Consider the following 19,449-nt stretch of genomic DNA (forward strand, 5'->3'; position numbering starts at 1 on the left):
TAAATATCATTTATGATCATTTTATAGTTATAGTTTATTCATGTCATTTCTTTCCAGGGTGCTTAGACACATTTGGTTTAATTGTTATACAATGGCGCCCTGTATGAACAAAAAATGACAATTAGAAGTATGATTCACACAAAAACAAAACAATGTCACAGACAGAGAAATAAACTCAACTGCATTTCTGTTGCACATTGTACAATACTGTATACATCGAGGGTACAACAGTAATTGGAAAAGGGAGAGTAACTATAAAGGATGCCTAATGAGTGTGACAATAAAAAAACCCAAAATGAATAAATATTGTTGGATTCATAGGAGAAAAATTAAAGCATGCGGATAAATCTCAAACTATTTGTTTTTCACACATTCAGCGCATTTTGCGCCTCAGAATAATTCGCTAGATACATGGCGCATTACAAGTGCTTTTTATTATTGTTATTATTGTTATCATATTTTACAAAATGATTGGACAGATCCTAATCAAATGATTTGCTGAGAGCGTACACATGAGCAGACATTTATTTCGCCTAACACGTAATTTTGCTTGTGATCTGTAATTGTGACCCTGCACCTCAAAACAAACAAAAAGTCGCCAGATATGAATTTTTAGTTAAGACCATATTCTGAAAGAGCAGACTTTAAGCTTTAAAATAATGTATAACTCAAATCAAATGGACTCTCCTAACCTATCTAAATATTGGAAAGAAAGCACAGACTCAGGTAAAGTGTGAGCTTAGAAAAGAGGCTCTGAAGTACAGTGTCCATTGAAGCGCTTAATCTTTACCAAACTGTGCTGGCTGTGCGATGAAACAAATGGGACAAAAAACAGGAAGTAAACCACAAGAGTAGCAACAATGAAGGGACTATCAGATTAAACGGAAATTAAGCATGCCTCATCAACACATTCTGTCCATAATTAATGCCAACGTTCAAAGCAGTAGCACTATCCTTTCAAAAGTTATTAGAGTTGAAAGTGAAGAGTGTGGACAAGATTTTTTCAGAAATGAAAAAGGGATTCTAAAGGCACACATAATCACACTATTCTACCAAAAATGTTCGAGATAAACTGCTAAAAAAAACACACTTTCCTGCCTGTTTTATGATACTAAATTTTAGCATAATGTAAAGGAAGACCCGCTTTTTCAGAAAATATAGAAAAGTCAAGTTCGGCTAGGTTGACCCATTTCACTTATTTTCAGTCCTCATGCAAAATCAGTGTGTGCGACTTTATGTTCGTTTTGAGGTGCACGGTCACAATTAGTTAAGTATAATGACTCGTCATTAGCACTTTCACGTAGAGAGGCTGACCGGGCAAGATTTCATTGTTTTGTTCACTTGCAATGAGGGTGATTTATCAAACTACAAGGTTCTGCTTCATCATTTATGAAGCAAATTATACACCTCTTTTTGTTCGGGCACTAGTATAACTACCAGCGCGAGGTACCTTCGAAACAGTCCAAGGGCCCTCGGTTATTGCCTCGGAGTCATCCCACGAACTCGACACCCACGGGCCACACAGCCCACGAGCTCTATGAGAGGTCCCTGAGTCATACAGCCCACGAGTTCGATTCTAGGCAAAAAAGGCACATGAACCGAACACTAGGCTATTAAACAAAGCCCACGAATCTTACACTATGCAAAAAAGGCCCACACACCCACGCTGCGTACATTGAGCAACGTGATGATCTAATGTCCTTCTCTTTTTGCCTCGTGTCGGACTCTCGGGATGTGTGTGCCTTGTGTGGAGCTCATGGACCTCATTTGCCTAGTGTCGAGCTGGTGGGCCGTACAGCCCGTTGGCCTAATTTTACTATATGATGTCGAGCTTATGGGCCTTGTTCACTCAGTGTCTAGCTCGTGGGCTGTATAACTCCTGGGTTATATGATTCGTGGGCTGCATGACCTGTGGACTGCATGACTCGTGGGCTGTATTACTCCTGGGTTGCATGACTCGTGTGCTGTATGAGCTCGTGACATGCACCCATCACCTCGGGTGTGTTAGACTGTTCCTCAGGTACTAATCTATGTACATTTTCACTGTTAGAACCCGATTTTAAGTGGATTGTGTATGGATTCTTCAACCGGACATGTTAGGATTCCAGCCCCGCACTGCGCGTTCATCCGTGGATAAATTTAATGGTTTGACCCACTATATCCTTCAAATTTCTAGTGTGTACCAATTAATATTTGGTAATGATTGAAATGATAACATGACCCTGTGAAAGAACGTTGCTACCACAATGCCATTATTATTATCATCATCATCATCAATATCGTAGTCATCATCATCATCATCATAGTCATCATTATCATCATCAACATCGTAGTCATCATTATCATCATCATCATCATCATCATAGTCATTATTATTATCATCATCATCATCATCATAGTCATCATTATCATCATCATCATCATTAACATCATCATCATCATCAACATCATAGTCATCATCATCATCAGCATCATCATCATCATCATCATAGTCATCATCATCATCAGCAGCCGCATCATCATCATCATCATCCTCATTATCATCATCATCCTCATTATCATCATCATCACTATTATATGAATGATATAATCATGCGAGCTATGTTTAAGTTCTTACTTGAGAAAGACGAAGACCACGACAGTGAGAACCATCGCGCCGACGGAGAGGGCGTTGAAGAACCTTGTGAATAGTGTCTGAAGGTAGAGATTCGTGCCCGTCACAGAGCAGTCCTGAGTTTGAAAAGTGAAAAGACATATAATCCATTACAAAAATATACCGGTATGTCTTTGCAAATAATCGTAAACCCCGTAAACAGGAAATGGGGGGGGGGGGGGAGGGGTATGAAAGGTCGTGGCAAATCAAGGGGCATGTGGGAGCCTCAAGTGATCAAGAATGAGTTAAAAGATAATGTCCTAGCATGTCTGCTGTCGTCGTTCATGTGGGAAAAGTTTCAAAGCCCGATTTTGTCTCACTTTGGCACTGAAGAGGAAGCAACACAATTTGAGATTCAGGTTTCTTTACTGAATCTTGAACACGCATTTGCTCCTACGGCTATTGCTTCGGTCTTGTTTTCTCCAAGGGATCAGGGTATGTAAGGGCTGTGATAAGGTTTAGATTTAGTTTGATATGAGGATTAGGATTAGGGTTAGGGTTTTGTGTGTGGGTAGAATTTATGTTTGGCTTTAATAGCGTGCATGTATTTCATGGGAATTATCGCAGGAGCAAATGTTCAGCAAAAAAAAACACTCTTCCATCGAGATTTGTATAAAAAGTGTGGATCGCATTGTGGAACGCCAATGCAAGTGACAGACATGCTTTGCTTAGAAGATGCAACGCTTCTGTTACTTCCTCAAATGATAATACCTTATACACTTATATACATACAAACATACATGTATATACGCACACACACACACACACACACACATATATATATATATATATATATATATATATATATATATATATATATATATGTTATGCGCGTTTTATAATCTTGTTCGCTTCTTTTACTTTAAATTGAAGAAGAACCGCGAAGCTGGTGGTGTGGTTGCAGGTACAGACAACATCGGTATCGTTCTCCTTGGAAATCCAGCATCCATACGTAGACCACCTGCAGGGGAGCAGTTCCAGGAAAAAATAATGGTACTATTCTTCTTCATCTAAATCTACGCTATTTGACACATTACAAGAATGAAATTGATAATAGAAACAATGATGATGATGGTGGTAGTAAAAGTAACAATGATAATAATGCAGTCAATCGTAGTGATGCTGATTAGAATTATAATGATTATAACAAGTTAACAATAATAATAATAATATTAATAATAATAATAATGAAAATAATACCAGTAATGATCACGATGCTTACATGGCATATACTTTTTGCGATCATGTAGGTGTTAGTGTATATTATATAAATTTCTCCTTCTCATGATGAAAACCCCAAGGTGTAATCCTTTCTTAATTCATGTAACTGTTTATTCACTCATTAGGTATTTCTATTCATCAACACGCCGAAAAAAAAAACCAACCGATTTATGAGTCGTAAATAAAATCCGTTAAATTTCAAAGGGGACGACCCACACCCATTTATAAATAATCTACACAGGGTAAAGAGAGGAGATAGCTAGAGAATGTTTGGGCGTGGGAGAGATGGAAGGGAGGAACAGGGGAACATAATAATATAGTGAAGAGAGATTATACTTCATTATGATGCACTCTACGCCTTATGACTATGTGGCGTTAGAATTTATATGATATATTATATCGTATCCTTTTGTACTGTATTATATTACATGATAATATATCATATCATACATTATATTATATCAAAATATGATTGTTATGTATCTCATAACATGACCTGAATGGCCTTGCAGTGCGTGTGTCTTTATCAATATGAGCCTGCTGAAAGTGAATATACATACTTTTCTTCAGCTTCGTGGTAAAACGAGCACGTTCTCTCTGCGTATCCAGTCTATGAAGAAACAGAATATGAAGATGTTTTAATTGTGCATCTACACTGTACGTAATTATTCAAGACATCTCCTATTCCTTTTTTATTCTCCAGATAGATAACAAGCCCGTTTCTAAGCAAATTCCACAAGATTTCATTTCATATGAAAAGTACACATTCCCTGGACTTGTTACTGACATTATGTCAACGGTAATATCAATTCCCCTGCTTTCTGAAGCAGGTAAGTCTGGTAATCTCTTATTATGCTGGAAAAATTAAGAATACTTAATTTTCTTTATAATTTATTTTCTTTATATGGTAGTCCATGTGTGATGTCACGATCCGTAGTAGTCTTCTGACCCAGCGGTCTCATCACTAAAACTTCGAAAATGCATAACTTTTGAACGGATTGTCCGATTTTCCTCAAACTTTCACTGATGTATTCTACTACTATTGCGCCATTCACTTAATCAACATGTGTTTTTTTGGGTTAATTCTTTTTTAATGAAAGCTGTTACTAACCGGCCTTTCTGATTTGAAGGTGAGGCTTATCGTCTCGTCCTCTCCCAGCTGTATCCTCAGACCAAGTTCGTCGACGAACACGATGTCGATCACCATTGAGGACAACTCGACTATGACAGAGTCGCCTTCAATGAGCTGTACGTCTTTGTCTTCTTCCATTGGCTTGAAAACGGTGGCTAAAATAGTCACTGTGGAAATGAGCGACGTAAGTGGAATATATATCAATAAAGCTTCAGAACTTTACCAACGGTAGTTATCGTATTTGCTGTTTTTATTAGTTTGCATTTATCAATGTTATCATGATGATGATTATTGTCACTATTATCAACGATGTCGATATCATTGTGCTCGGCATTTCAGCATGCAGTTTCCTCCATTTCCGACAACTTTTCCTTAATACAATTCAGTTCCAGTTTGCCTATGTATTCCATTAAACTATTTTTTATTGAAAAAAAATGAGAAAAAATGAGATGCATTGGTTTCATTTGCATAATTATGCAAATTTAATAGTGTTCTTTAAACTTTTGTTTGAAATAAACTAAAATGAAATTAAATTTACGAATTGAAATGAAACGAAATGAAATTTTGATCATTGTTACTGTTGCTATTATTCATACAATAAACGAATATCAACTATTATTTTTTGCTTTGATATCGAATTATTTTCTTCTTCTATTTGAGTGGTGATGGTGTTGACAGAAGTCACCTCCGTTTTGCACTAGCATTGACGACTCGACTTCGACGAATACGCTTGCCTCTCCATCGACGGATACAACGGTGGCCTGTACGGCATTCCCCGGTTCGATGGAGGTCACAGTAGTACCTAGCAATCAATCACAAGAAATTCGACGTCAGTTACGTAAATGACCATCGACGGCGGGAGTGAAATGCTCTATCAGAATGATTAAAGAACATAGAGCTGATAATGTTGGAGCCTTCATTTTTTTCTTCGTTGTAACCGGAATTTCGTCATAACCGAGTTCGTTATAACGGGAGTGCATTGTATCATATTCCTGTGAAAAGTAATATGTACAAGCGATAATAAACGCTTTGTTTTGTTGAAATCTATTCACATTTATTCAATATCCATTACCAATTATTTCACTTCGTGTGTTACAATGTAACGTATCGTATCAATCAAAAGAATCAATCCACCACAGTCAAACAACGTGAATAATTACCATGCCGTGTGGGACCCATCAGTGGGAATTTTATGCAGCTTTACTGGATTTACACTAACTTGTTCATAACAGCTGCAAAAAGGGATATTCAATGTTTATATATATATAAATAAATATATATATATATAATAAATGAACAAATGAATAAAATATATATATACATGTATACATACATAAGTACATATCTCTCTCTATATAGACATATAAATATATATATATATAATATATATATATATATATATATATATATATATATATATATATATTGTGTGTGTGTGTGTGTGTGTGTGTGTGTGTGTGTTTGCTGAGTCTGTCGTGCAAACTCGACATGAGACTACATGTATTCCTGGTGCGTAATTAGTCCTCGTGCAACCTCATATTTTCACCTTGTCCCTCCGCCTACAAGAGCGAAATAAAACATTATTAGTATACCTCACCCAATCACCAATGCGTCCATTATGTGACATCGTATTGTGCAATCGAACTTGTACACTATTGACATTGCGTCGTTTTGAGGATCACATAAGGGGTTATGAAGGCACTTTGTATCTAAGTAAGCATATTAGCCCCCCCCCCCCCTAAAAAAACCCCAACAACAACAAACAAACACCTGTGAGACCGTCGTATCTATTGACCCGTTCCTTACGGGAACCACGTGACCTGGGTATTAAGTCTAGGTACAGAATCAGTATAGGGCTCACACCTGTAAATAAAATGGACTGTCCAGACCCCTTCACAAAATCGTACCAAAGATACCAAAATAAATGAAGAAAAAAATTAATTAAAAATCAATGATGTAGTTTGGCAAAAAAAAAACTAATAGCTGTAGATATTGAGTATGAATTCCTCTACAAACTGCATTTTGGTTGGAGGATGAAAGCTTTTCTGATGGAATTTGAGGGGACTTATATTTCATTGGGCACGTGTACGGAAAATAGGTGATTTTTTTGAGTGACAAGAATTCGTAGTCTGGCTTTGCGGACCCTTGGACAGAATTTGAGCAGAAGAACCCACCCTGGAAATTTGATGAATGAAAGGTTATATCTCACTTATCCAGGTTTGTGAAGCTGAAACACCTTATTTCTCCCAGCTATTTTATAAAATTTTTTGAAATTTGAATTTTAACACACGTCTCTATATATGGGGAATTATTTACCTGTGTGAGCCCTATAGAGAATGCACGCATATGCACACAAGTCTAGGGGAAGTATTCATCCCATACAAGCTCTGCTGGTTTATGTTGATCTATTGTGTCAGATCTCATCCTCCCTCCTCCTTCTCCTTCCTCCCCCCCCCCCCCACCCCTCTCCTCTATCCCCCCCCCCCCCCAACCCTGCTTGGCTACAACTTGTTTTCTTATTATGTTGTTGTGGTACTAGATCTTTGTACACAGCAGTCATCTGTATCAAAAACTTTGAATGACTGTGTTAATTTAATGTTTTACTTTGTTTTGGCTACCAATGAAACAGCTCAAAATTCATAAAGTTAGTCTGTTTGACAAAACAAAGTCTTTTAAAGTACTTTGTATGCAATAAGGTGATGATGACACCCCCATAATCACTGATAAATGCCTGCATCTATGTATTCATCTTATGAAGAACTGATCAACACTGCAAGAAAATTTTTGAAAAAAAAAAGCCCAAAGGGCATGATTTTCAAGAGTGTCCCTTTGAGAAGCTTAATAACCCTTGAATGTGTAATTTCCCATTTGATGTTGGGGCAAATATCATCAAAACACATTTATGATGTTAAAAAGTCAAATGAGAAATATCACCTCCACTATAGGGCTCACACCTGTAAATAAAATGGACTGTCCCAGACCCCTTCACAAATTCGTACCAAAGATACCAAAATAAATGAAGAAAAAAATTAATTAAAAGTCAATGATGTAGTTTGGCAAAAAAACCTAATAGCTGTAGATATTGAGTATGAATTCCTCTACAAACTGCATTTTGGTTGGAGGATGAAAGCTTTTCTGATGGAATTTGAGGGGACTATATTTCATTGGGTACGTGTACGGAAAATAGGTGATGTTTTGAGTGACAAGAACTCGTAGTCTGGCTTTGCGGGTCCTTGGACAGAATTTGAGCTGAAGAACCCACCCTGGAAATTTGATGGATGAAAGGTTATATCTCACTTATCCAGGTTATCTACAGCTATTAGGTTTTTTTGCCAAACTACATCATTGAAAAAAAAAAGAAGAATGAAAAATAAATGAATTGAATTGAATTGAATTGTTAGTGAAGCTGAAACACCTCATTTCTCCCAGCTATTTTATAGAATTTTTTGAAATTTGAATTTTAACACACGTCTCTATATGGGGAATTATTTACCCGTGTGAGCCCTATAATATGGAACGGGCTATACGTTACCGGGGCACGAGAGGTCGACGCTGATTTCACATGTTCCTCTAGCGTCAGATGGACCAACGCAAGTTGAGGAAACAGTGTTTTCTGTGATCTTGTCAGCAGTCGAATATCGCTTGATTTGGATGGCTTTCTTGTCTGCGGCGAGTCTCATAGTGAACACGGAGTTAAGATTTTCATTCCCATCACCAGCTGCAAAAGGAGACAGGAGGACCCGAATTCACAACGGTAATTATAGAATCAAATCCAAGGTTTAGAATCACTTCCACTTACACTGAACCGAGCCCGAAATAGGCGTACCTGCCAGGCTCGAGTGTCGAAACAAGAACAAGAATAACAACAACAGCAGCAGCAACAACAGTAACAACAAAACCAAAAAACAACAATAACAACAACAACGCTTATTATTTGATGGTATGCTTGTGCATTGTGGCATACAAATTTACGTAATGGAATTTCGTACATATAGACCAGAAGTTAATTATGGCTGTGCATTGCTGTCTAGTTTATATTGATAGGCGCCACTTTCTTCATGCTCCAGTTAGTTATCATGAAAAATACTCAAGTAAAAAACAAAAAAAAAACAAAGAGAAAATACAGCCAACAAACAACTCCAATCCACAACATCGATCCATCCGCCTCAAGACGAAAAAAACAAACAAACAAACAAACAAACAAACAAACAAACAAACAAACGTAACGGTCGTCAAGGACAGAGACCACTTTGATTCATTACTTGCATAGGCTCTTATTTTCGAGAGGGTTTAATTTTCGCAAATATTGCGAATCGCAATTGGATCGCAAATTTAATAACACGCGAAAATATCACAATGCGCTCGGATAATAGTGCATTTACGATATCGTCGGTGTCATTTCACGGAAACATCATCTCGCGAAAGTGTCTGTGAGCTCCTCATTCGCGAAAATGTCTGTACGCGAAAATAGCAGCTTATGCAGAGTAATTACTCAACACTGGTAGACTCCAGAGAATCAATCCTCAGGCTGCCCATCAACGACCGCCCCAACCAGCCAATACGACCCTACCCGCCCTCACTCAATGCACAGGCAGAAACCTCACACCAAGTCGATCAAAAAGGAACAGAGCAAATCCACATCGAAGAAGACAGCAATCTCATCACAAGGCTCTCACGCACATCTGGGTCCCTTAAGGCCGTTACAAATTCTCCAAAAACAAACAAACAAACAAACAAACCAAAAAACAAACAAACAAACAACAGCACAAGATAGCAAAGTACACGGCATCACTATCAAACAAGCATGCAATCCACTTCATAACTTTAGCGCAGCACGCCATCCACAACCACACCTCGCTCAACCACACACCTGAACTTATACTAACACAAGTAGTCTACTCTACCTCCTCATAAATATTTCAGTTAAAGGTAAAGTGTAGTTCACATACGACTGATAAAAAAAAAATGCTTTTTGCTCTAAAGTGGATACCCATGCACTGATGTGTGACATAACGCTGTGATCAACACGATTTAAGTTGTAACGACGAAAATGCTTATCATCCAAAAAGATATGCCGGAGGTATAGCAGTCTTAAAACATACCAAATCGTGCTTGCTATACATAATGATTTACAATCGATTACATCTATTACATGATTATGTGGGAACGTAGCAGTATCCAACGCACGAGAATAATTCGCATACAACTTGTTAGTTGCATGTGATTCAATAGTATACGGCTAGAGCACGGTTCGATCGTTATGTACCTGTATACCCACAACTGAACGGGGAGGGCACTCAGAGAATAAAAGTCGAACCCATACGATCGAAATTATTTCACACATTTGATCTCAAAATGCTACAAATACAACCAATTATCATGGCAAAACACGTCAGCCACACGATCCTGTTTCTTGGTAAAGCCTTTTCAATTCAATTGCAAGCAAATTCTCAAAATTATGGAAGATGAATTTCGAGCCCTTCTGAGAATTTCTTTCTCCTTCAAAGTTTAAAGTTTCACTTTACCGTCTCGTCATCTCAATTTGATGACTACTTCTGTATGAGAAAAGCCTACTTTTATCTTCCTAATATCATGATAATGATGATATATATAATCGTATTGTGATATTATCATTATAATCACTATTGTTAATTTCATCATTATCGGTACTACCGACATTATGAGTAATATTGTTATCATCATTACTTTTATCGTCATTTTTGTCGTAATTATTAAGACGATGAGTTCGAAGGCCATGACAGTCAAAAGGATTTCTTGGTTTTAGCTGCCGTATCTGCATCTTGCCCTTTTTTGTTTCATGAGAAATAAACCCTAGATAAAGTAGATTATTATGTGGATTCAGTGGATGCGGAAAATACAAGTAGAACACATAAACGAAGGTTGAGGAATATTGTAAAATTTATAATCAGAATTTATGAATTTTTAAAGTTTTGGTCAATCACTGTGCAGTCAGTGCTGCACATGTATAAGAAGTGTGCATTGTTCCTTTTTTTCGCTATAATACCATTCGTGTATATATGCATTTTGTATTGTATTCAAATTATCTCTTCTTCCAAACTGGATGAAAGTCGACTTGACACACGTACCATTTTGCATCATGTGCTCTTTTCTTGATGGAAATGAATCAGCAATTGAATTGAATCGAAATGAATTGAATTGAACTGAATATTTAATGAAATTGAATTGAATTGAATTGAATTGATTGAATTGATTGGAATTGAATTGAATTGAATTGAATTGAATTGAATTGAATTGAATTGAATTGAATTGAATTTTTGAACAACAGATCGCGATGTCACGGTATAGGGATACATTCCAAAGAAAATATGGGAGAGGATTCCTCTTTATGTGTTCCAGCATGATGAAAAAAAACGCTTAATTTTATACTGTGTTCAGAAGGCATTGCAGTAATGATTTAGTAGCAAGTCCAAGGAATCTGTACCTTTCCTTACAAAAAAAAAAAATCAAAACTTGTTGATTTCTCTTTGTATTTTTTAAACAATTATTCCACTATAATATATACCAGTATAAACCAAAACTTTTCAGAATAGACAGTTGGTATCTCTCTTTGTTCTTAGACTGCCTTCATTACACGGACTTGTGTTATTGAAACGGATTACATAAATGTTTATTAAAGATTATGTAGTACATGTACCTCCTTGGTTACTCTAGACTATGTACACCAGTGCTATTACCATGTTGTAATAGTGGATCGATTCAATTAGTGATGAAAAGATTATAGTTGTTTAACGATAAATTTGTAACAACTTTAATCCACAATTACAAACGAGCGTCATGGTAATGACTGCTGCTCTGACCGTATCACTCAGTAATAGAATACATGGAATAATCATACACTTGTGATAAAATAAATAATAGATAATACAATACAGATGTACAATGTTAAAGACCGCCCTCACTAGTACAGGGTCCATGCGGGATGCTCAGGTAGTAGCACGTATCAGGACAGATGCTGGGCTCAAGATCCGTCATGACCATCTCCACGACATCACATGTGGTTTCATCCGTGCACACCTCTTCCACGCGACACTTGGCGAACTCGTGGGTCACCGGCTGAGTGTTGGAGTTGATCGCGAAGGAGTCGTAGATAACGTTGCCGGTGATGTTGAATCCTTGGGGGCAGGTGAAAAGGTTGCTGCAACTGGAAGCTATGGTGGAGTTTGAAATAAGTGCAATGAATAGTCATTTGTAGTTGCAAGACATGAATCTCACGAATTCTAACGAGGAAAGATAAAAGATGGTCGAGCCAAGCACTGTCACAAGATAACAAATTAATAACCCGAACAACACACCATACATGGCAAAAAACTTAAAAACATATGCAAAAAAAAACCACACAATAACAACAAAACACACACATTGTAATAATGGTTCTTTTAGGGAACGATTGTAAATTGTTATCCTATGGTATCCAATTCACATTTACAAGTCTTTTTTATTGTTTCACTGTTTTTTAATAATTTTCTCTTTTTTCGTGTTTCGATTATGGTAACCATTCCTACCCCTCCCCCCGAAAAAAAGTAGGTAGAAAAGAATCTAAACATTTCATTTATTACGTTGTATCATGATGTTCTGGAATCAAAAACCAAAAAGAAAAAAAGTCTGCCACATATAATAGAGAAACTATTTTATTGAATGTTATATGTCATAGTTACGACAGGTGACAATGTTTCAATTAGCTTCTATCACTATCATCGTAAATACGACGGTCTATAGGTCCAGTTAAAAACAACAGCAACAATCGGAACTGTGACAGTACATCCATCGCAATTAATGTCTAAATTTATGTGAACATTATCGTGTAAATTTTGCGAATCAGTTTTTCTACACGGATGTACAGGCAAATTGTGATTTACATAAGATTTATGGGAATGACTTCTGCTACTTATTGCTCAATACTATACAGTTGTCGCCGCCTAATCGCGACCACTCTGGAGTCACACGGTTTATCCGGGTCTTGATTAAACGGTGGCGACTGTACTTGAATACGTTACTACGTATTTGTCGAACTTACTGTCATTTGGAAATGTCACACATGTAGCGGAATCTGCTCCCACCTGTAAGCATTGAAATAAGAGTTGGTGAACATCCATGCATCACATTCTAACAATTGCACTTATTACTCTACTGGATTTGCGTGCATGAGTACATTTTTATGCACTCATACATCTGACTGTTATTATAATGGGTATGCTCGGATGTTTTTTTTTTCTTAGTGTTCCAGTGATGGTGTTTATTTTCAAATTTTATAGAAGGCAACCAAACAGCTAAATATGCATGAAAACATGACTTGCACAATATTTAATTGGATTAGAACAAAATTACAACATAATCAGTATGTGTTATCATCATTTACGGATGAAATAATATGTATTACATGTACGCATTTATATATCATATATTGTAAATATATATACAATAATATATACATTCATCTATCCATTACGTACATATACATGCATATATATATATATATATATATATAGATAGGTTCTATCTCCAATTGTCAGGAAATACGTGCTTATGCAGTCAGGAAATCCCTCCTTATCATAAGTTGTCATTACTGATGAAATTGACAAAGTATATAATGACATCAGATAAGCATCATGTTGGATTTTTTTTTCTATTCATTCGTTTAACCTCACCCCCTTCAGTTCAACAGAGTATCTTTGCCCTTGGCGAGTTCTTCCATTCCCAGGTTGCAGTGCGTTTTTTGTTTCTTTGAAGCCATAGTTACAGAAGGATGAACGTTTGCAAACTCTATACTGATGACGGTCGGGGTGGCTCTTTCTAATTTTCTCTCCCTGCCTTAGCCTTTCGCGGCTCTCTTGGCGGCGATGTTCGTTTTACGGTTGCCATGACAAAGGCACGCCGAGAGCTTTGTGTTCGATCAGGCATTGTTGAGTGACCTCGTATTCAATCTCGTCACAACTGACATTATGTCTCCGCGCAGCATGCATTTAGGCCCTATCTGTACTGTACACATTCACCAGCAAGTTTAGGTAAGCAATCACTACCGTTCAACTCCTTCAGCGTCGTTACTGACTGTTGATGAAAATAATAATACACACCAAACATCTAGCGGCATCAATTCTTAATAATTCGAGGCCAGAAATATACCTTAGATTGTTTCATTACTTCTTCGGGTTGTGACACGCTTTCATTTCAATTCCACTTTCCAACGTCAAAGATGGCTTTGATTATGAGAACAAAATGATGACGGTTCGTTTGTATTTTTTGTTCAAAATCCTACCTGATGCATATAAAAGAATGACATTCTTAAATTTTCCATTCTATTAAAAAAATCAATGACAACGGTCCAAATATGATAGTGATGAAATAAATCGAACAAACAAACAAGCAAACAAACAAATGATATTCAAATTGGAAATTTGATAATGCCACTACCTAACAAATCTCCCGTTACCTGTACATACCGTTAAATCTACTCAATTTCCCCTTTTTCTTTTATATAAAAGGAATTAAACAGAGTAAGACTTATAATTTTTATGTGGTTGTTCTGGTTACCCACCAGGACATATTGATTTATCACAATTTTCTATTAAATTCACAATTTCCCTTCCGGTGTATGTGTGTAAAAATGTGTACTTGACACGGCTGGTGTCAAAAAAAAGAGGGAAATGCCAGAGAAATCGATGTCATTCTTACACTCTCACATTCCGACACGTTTACCTTCGGCAGTTTTACTTCTAACAATATTTTGCCTCTTCACATTCTTTCCCGGCATCAATTTGCGTGAATAGGACTACCAAACAGAGCTTTATTTCCGTTTTATCTTGCTATTAAACAAGCCTAAACCAGTCGGGTGCTATGATAGCAGACTATAGGCACAGGTACCGTCACAAAGATTCATATTATAAGCCTCACGACAAATACAAATTTGAGTGTCCTTCGTTAAGATAATCGAAGATATCACAGTGTAATTATCCGTCGTGGACTTCAGTGACAGTAACACACGAGCTCTTGGGGACGTGCGGGTATATCAGATGATTTGCTATAGATTTCGCTCTCTCGGTAAGATCACTTTGAGGTAGGCCTACCTGCACTGCAAAAAGTCCGGTGTTAAAAAGTGAACACCGAGCTGGTGTTAAATTTTCGGTGCTCATTTATGGTGTTAAACTAACACCTACGGGTGTCATTTCCAAATTTTAAACTGTTTTTTGAAGAGTTTCTTAGTAACTGCACTTCTTGTTGATTTTTAATTTAAACAAGACGATCAAGAATTTTACTTTAAAATACTAGATTTTTGAAAAAATGTGAAAATAAATTTACACCAAAGTAACACCAGCTGGTGTGGTCCCTTATTGAAGCTGGACGGGTGTTAAACCATTGATATTAACACCAGCAAATATCAAATCAACACCATGTGGTGTCATTTTTGAATTAACACCAGTACAGTGTCAAAATAACACCAGGTAGAGTGTCAAATTAACACCATGAAGTGTCAGGTGAACACTTTTCAACACCATCACAGTGCATTTTTAACACCTGTGGGTGTGGTCCTTTATTGAAGTTTGATCGGTGTTAGATTTAACACCCGTGGTGTTAAATCTAACACCGATGTTTTTACAGTGTGTCATCAAAGAATATATCGTATTATTCTGAATAGACTCAAGTTTGACTTGTTCTATTATTAAAAAAAAAGATGCTAGCCTTATCATAGAAATATGCCATGAATGAGTGAATTTGGTAAAATAGATTATTAAAAGTGGTCCAAGTGTTGCGATGAAAGTGTCTATTCAGTATGTCCCCCAAAAAATACAATCAGATTCTCGCGTCGATAACACCCAATATGATTAAACCGTCTAAATGCTAGTTCAGAGTCTTAAAAAAACACAACATCTCAGCTCAATTTTGCGGAAAACCCCATTCAATTTGGTAAACGGTCACAGAGAAACGTGGATTGTTGTAGAGCATGTCATGAGTCTGATTCTTCCAACTTTAGCACTTGGATGATCTTGTGTGTGAAGGCAATAGACAGAACTTGGAGGGAAGAGATTCCTGACATGCTCTACAAAAGTCCTCACTTCTCTTTGACCACTGAAGCAAATCGAATGGGGTTTTCTGTAAGATGTGGGCAATGAGTTATAGTTTCATTCCCTGAAATTATATTTGGATTGATTCACTGGTTTTAAAGCTATCATTGCGGAGGAGCCCTTTGTAATTTGTTGGGACATAATGGTATATTACTTCATGGTCGGTGCCTCTCTTCTATAGATAAAATGGCGACCAATCGATACAAGGTTACAGCCATGTTACTACACTGTGTGTAATAGGCTTACCGAGACTATGATTTTGGACTGTTACTTGGATTAACGGCTGTAATCAACGGGAAATCTATTAAAGATAAAAAAGTATGCCCTATAGGGAATTGTTTATATACCTTCATATCATTCACTGCAAAATTTCGGGTGTAATATTAATGAAAGTATATCCATTGTCACTCATCATAGGTAATGACACTAACTGTTTCGTATCGGAATTCATATCAATGCTGGCTATATACTGAGTGATAAAATATGAAGGCTCTTCCTACAATTTTCCAAGTAATAGTTGCATTGTGTAGTGTTGTAATTTCCTTTAAAAATATAGAGTTAAATATATTGTTTGCCATCCTCGACTGCGGCTGCTGTTGTTCTTGATTAAATAGATTTGCTTGTACACGTATTATACAGCTATTCTATTCAGCCCTTTTAGCGCGCAGGATTATCGGAGTTTCACCGTATATCAGATCAGTTTTCATGGATTATTCATGTAATTCAATTCCGCAGGATTGACATAGCGCAACGCTGAAGCAATGTCACAGACTATCTATATCCTGTTTGATAATCCCAACACAGAGGCATATACACAATTCATCTGTATCCATCTAATTTAGCTAATGGACATTTTCATTATCATAGTCTGTCGCATGAAAAACGTTCAGGGGAGTAACGATGGTGTAGAACTATAAGGAACTGACGCAAGAGTTGTAAGATGATAACCTTGGATGAAGAAAAAATCAACAGCAACCAAAAAACAAAAAACAAACAAAACAAAAACCACATAAAATGTGGTTTGCTTCAGAGAAGAACACACGAGTTACATAGTTAGAATTAAACAACAAATACCAGTTTATTCATTACGTCTTTCAAATTTGCTGTCTCCTGCTGAATAGAATCGGTAAATTAGTCAGTAGACGTACTGTATAACTGCCTGCATCAAAATAATGCCAATGTCAAACCATTTCGACGCGGTTGTCAGTTTGTTTGTGCTTCGTTGTATGTTTGTTTGTTGCATGACATACCTTGACGTATAGTAGTTCATATTGATAATTAACTTTTTAATCCATGCCTTTAAAGATAGTTACTTTTATTACTTTCTCTTATCCGTGCCTCACTTTGTCAAACTATATAACGCACACTGTTACTTTTACATTCCTTATGTGAAGTGGTATTGTTTTTTGTTTGGTGTTAATTATGTAGTTTTGTTTGAACGTGGCTCATGGTATTTTTGTTTTGATCTGTTTCTTTTTCTTCATCATACTCCCCTAGGAACCTCACATAGTTCATCGAGGATGGTTTTGCGAACAGGAAAATCACCGGTGCTGCATTTGTTGATCTTTCTGCAGCGTACGACAAAGTCAACCATGGTATCCTTGCCAAGAAACTGTATGAGATGACCTCAGATGTTAGACTCACACAGCTGATCTGCAACATGCTGTCAAACCGCAGATTCTTCGTAGACCTCGGTGGCAGAAGGAGTAGATGGAGGACACAGAAGAACGGACTTCCTCAAGGGAGTGTGCTTGGCCCTCTGTTGTTTAATATCTACACAAGATCAACCAATTCAACCAGACACTAGACGCTTCCTCTAAGCTGATGACCTGTGCATTGCATCTCAGAAGGACACTTTCGAAGAAGTAGAGGACTCCCTCACCAATGTACTGGACTTACTCATTCCCCACTATGCCACCAACCATCTAAGAGCTAACCCAGACAAAACGCAAATCAGCGTGTTTCATCTTAAAAACAAGGAAGCCAATCGTCAACGTCGGATTAGTTGGTGATGGAAAACGGCTGCAACACATATCCAAGCCAGTCAGGGTCATCCCAAAAGACCGAAACCCACGAGTTCGACCTTGAAAAGAGGTCCATGAGTCATACAGCTCACGAGTCATAGAGCCCAGGAGTTCGACATTGAAAAGAGGTCCATGAGTCATGCAGCTCACGAGTATAGCTCATGGGCTGTATGACTCGTGGGCTGTATGACTCGTGGGCTGTCGGTCTCGTGACTTGTACCCAGCCAGTCTACCCAGGGATGACACTTGACAAAGCCCTCATTTTCAAGGATCACATCACTAAGACCAAGGTAAAGGTGGCATGAGGGAATAATATTCTCAGAAAGCTCACTAATACGATGTGGGGAAGACAGTACGCACGACAGCACTGCGTCACCTGTCTGGAGTAGATCAGCTCATGGCACTGACATTGACACAGTTATAAATTCTTCATGTCGTGCCATAACTGGTTGCCTAAAGCCCACAAAGGTTGAAGACCTCTACCTACTGAGTGGGATTGCTCCTCCAAGCATCCGTAGGACCGTTGCATCTCAGAAGGAAAAGCTGAAGCAAGAAAATGACCTTCGCCATCCTCTCTTCTATTATGATCATTCAAGAAAGAGGCTAAAATCTAGGCGCAGCTTCGTGCATTCTGCAGAGGCACTAAACAAAAGCCCTGACAAGCAGCATGCATCCCTGTGGATTAAAAGTCTTACCCATGCACCGCATACAGTGTCTATACTACCGGCCCTAAGGAAACCACACCATCAGGCGCCAGTGAAGCATGGCCTTCCTGGTCTTGCTGCAATCGCCTAAGACGTGTTGTCGGTCGCTGCAAATCCATCCTAGCAATGTGGGGGTATAGTGAGCATGATGACATCACCTGTCTGTGTGGAGAGGAGCAGACTGTGCAACATCTCCTTGTCTGTCCACTTTTACCAGAGCCTTGTACACAAGAAGATCTGGCAGCTCTAACACCCTGTACTAGCCAGTGCATCCAACATTGGATTGGAAGAATCTAACACCAACACTGGATTGGAAGAATCTAACACCAACATTGGATTGGAAGAATCTAACACCAACAATTGATTGGAAGAATCTAACACCAACATTGGATTTGAAGAATCTAACGCCAACATTGGATTGGAAGAATCTAACACCAACAATGGATTGGAAGAATCTAACAACAACATTGGATTGGAAGAATCTAACACTAACAATGGATTGGAAGAATCTAACACTAACAATGGATTAGAAGAATCTAACAAAAACATTGGATTGGAAGAATATAACATCAACATTGGATTGGAAGAATATAACACCAACATTGGATTGGAAGAA

General features: G+C 37.6%; 1 protein-coding gene across 1 annotated transcript in view; it reads right to left on the reverse strand.

Annotated features, from left to right (window-relative positions):
- Positions 1 to 19,449, reverse strand: part of LOC139744691 (adhesion G protein-coupled receptor E3-like) — a 70,846-nt gene that overhangs the window by 9,181 nt on the left and 42,216 nt on the right. The window contains exons 2-8 of the mRNA XM_071655114.1: positions 11,948 to 12,196; positions 8,539 to 8,724; positions 5,692 to 5,808; positions 4,986 to 5,173; positions 4,435 to 4,484; positions 3,515 to 3,614; positions 2,618 to 2,730 (exon numbers count right to left, since the gene is read on the reverse strand). Of these exons, the coding sequence (XP_071511215.1) occupies positions 2,618 to 2,730; positions 3,515 to 3,614; positions 4,435 to 4,484; positions 4,986 to 5,173; positions 5,692 to 5,808; positions 8,539 to 8,724; positions 11,948 to 12,196 (1,003 nt within the window). The remainder of the gene's footprint in view (positions 1 to 2,617; positions 2,731 to 3,514; positions 3,615 to 4,434; positions 4,485 to 4,985; positions 5,174 to 5,691; positions 5,809 to 8,538; positions 8,725 to 11,947; positions 12,197 to 19,449) is intronic.

The sequence above is a fragment of the Diadema antillarum genome, unplaced genomic scaffold, assembly GCF_040938485.1.
Source record: "Diadema antillarum isolate AM-2024a unplaced genomic scaffold, OU_Dant_1.0 seq00001203_RagTag, whole genome shotgun sequence".
Classification (NCBI taxonomy): Eukaryota; Metazoa; Echinodermata; class Echinoidea; order Diadematoida; family Diadematidae; genus Diadema; species Diadema antillarum.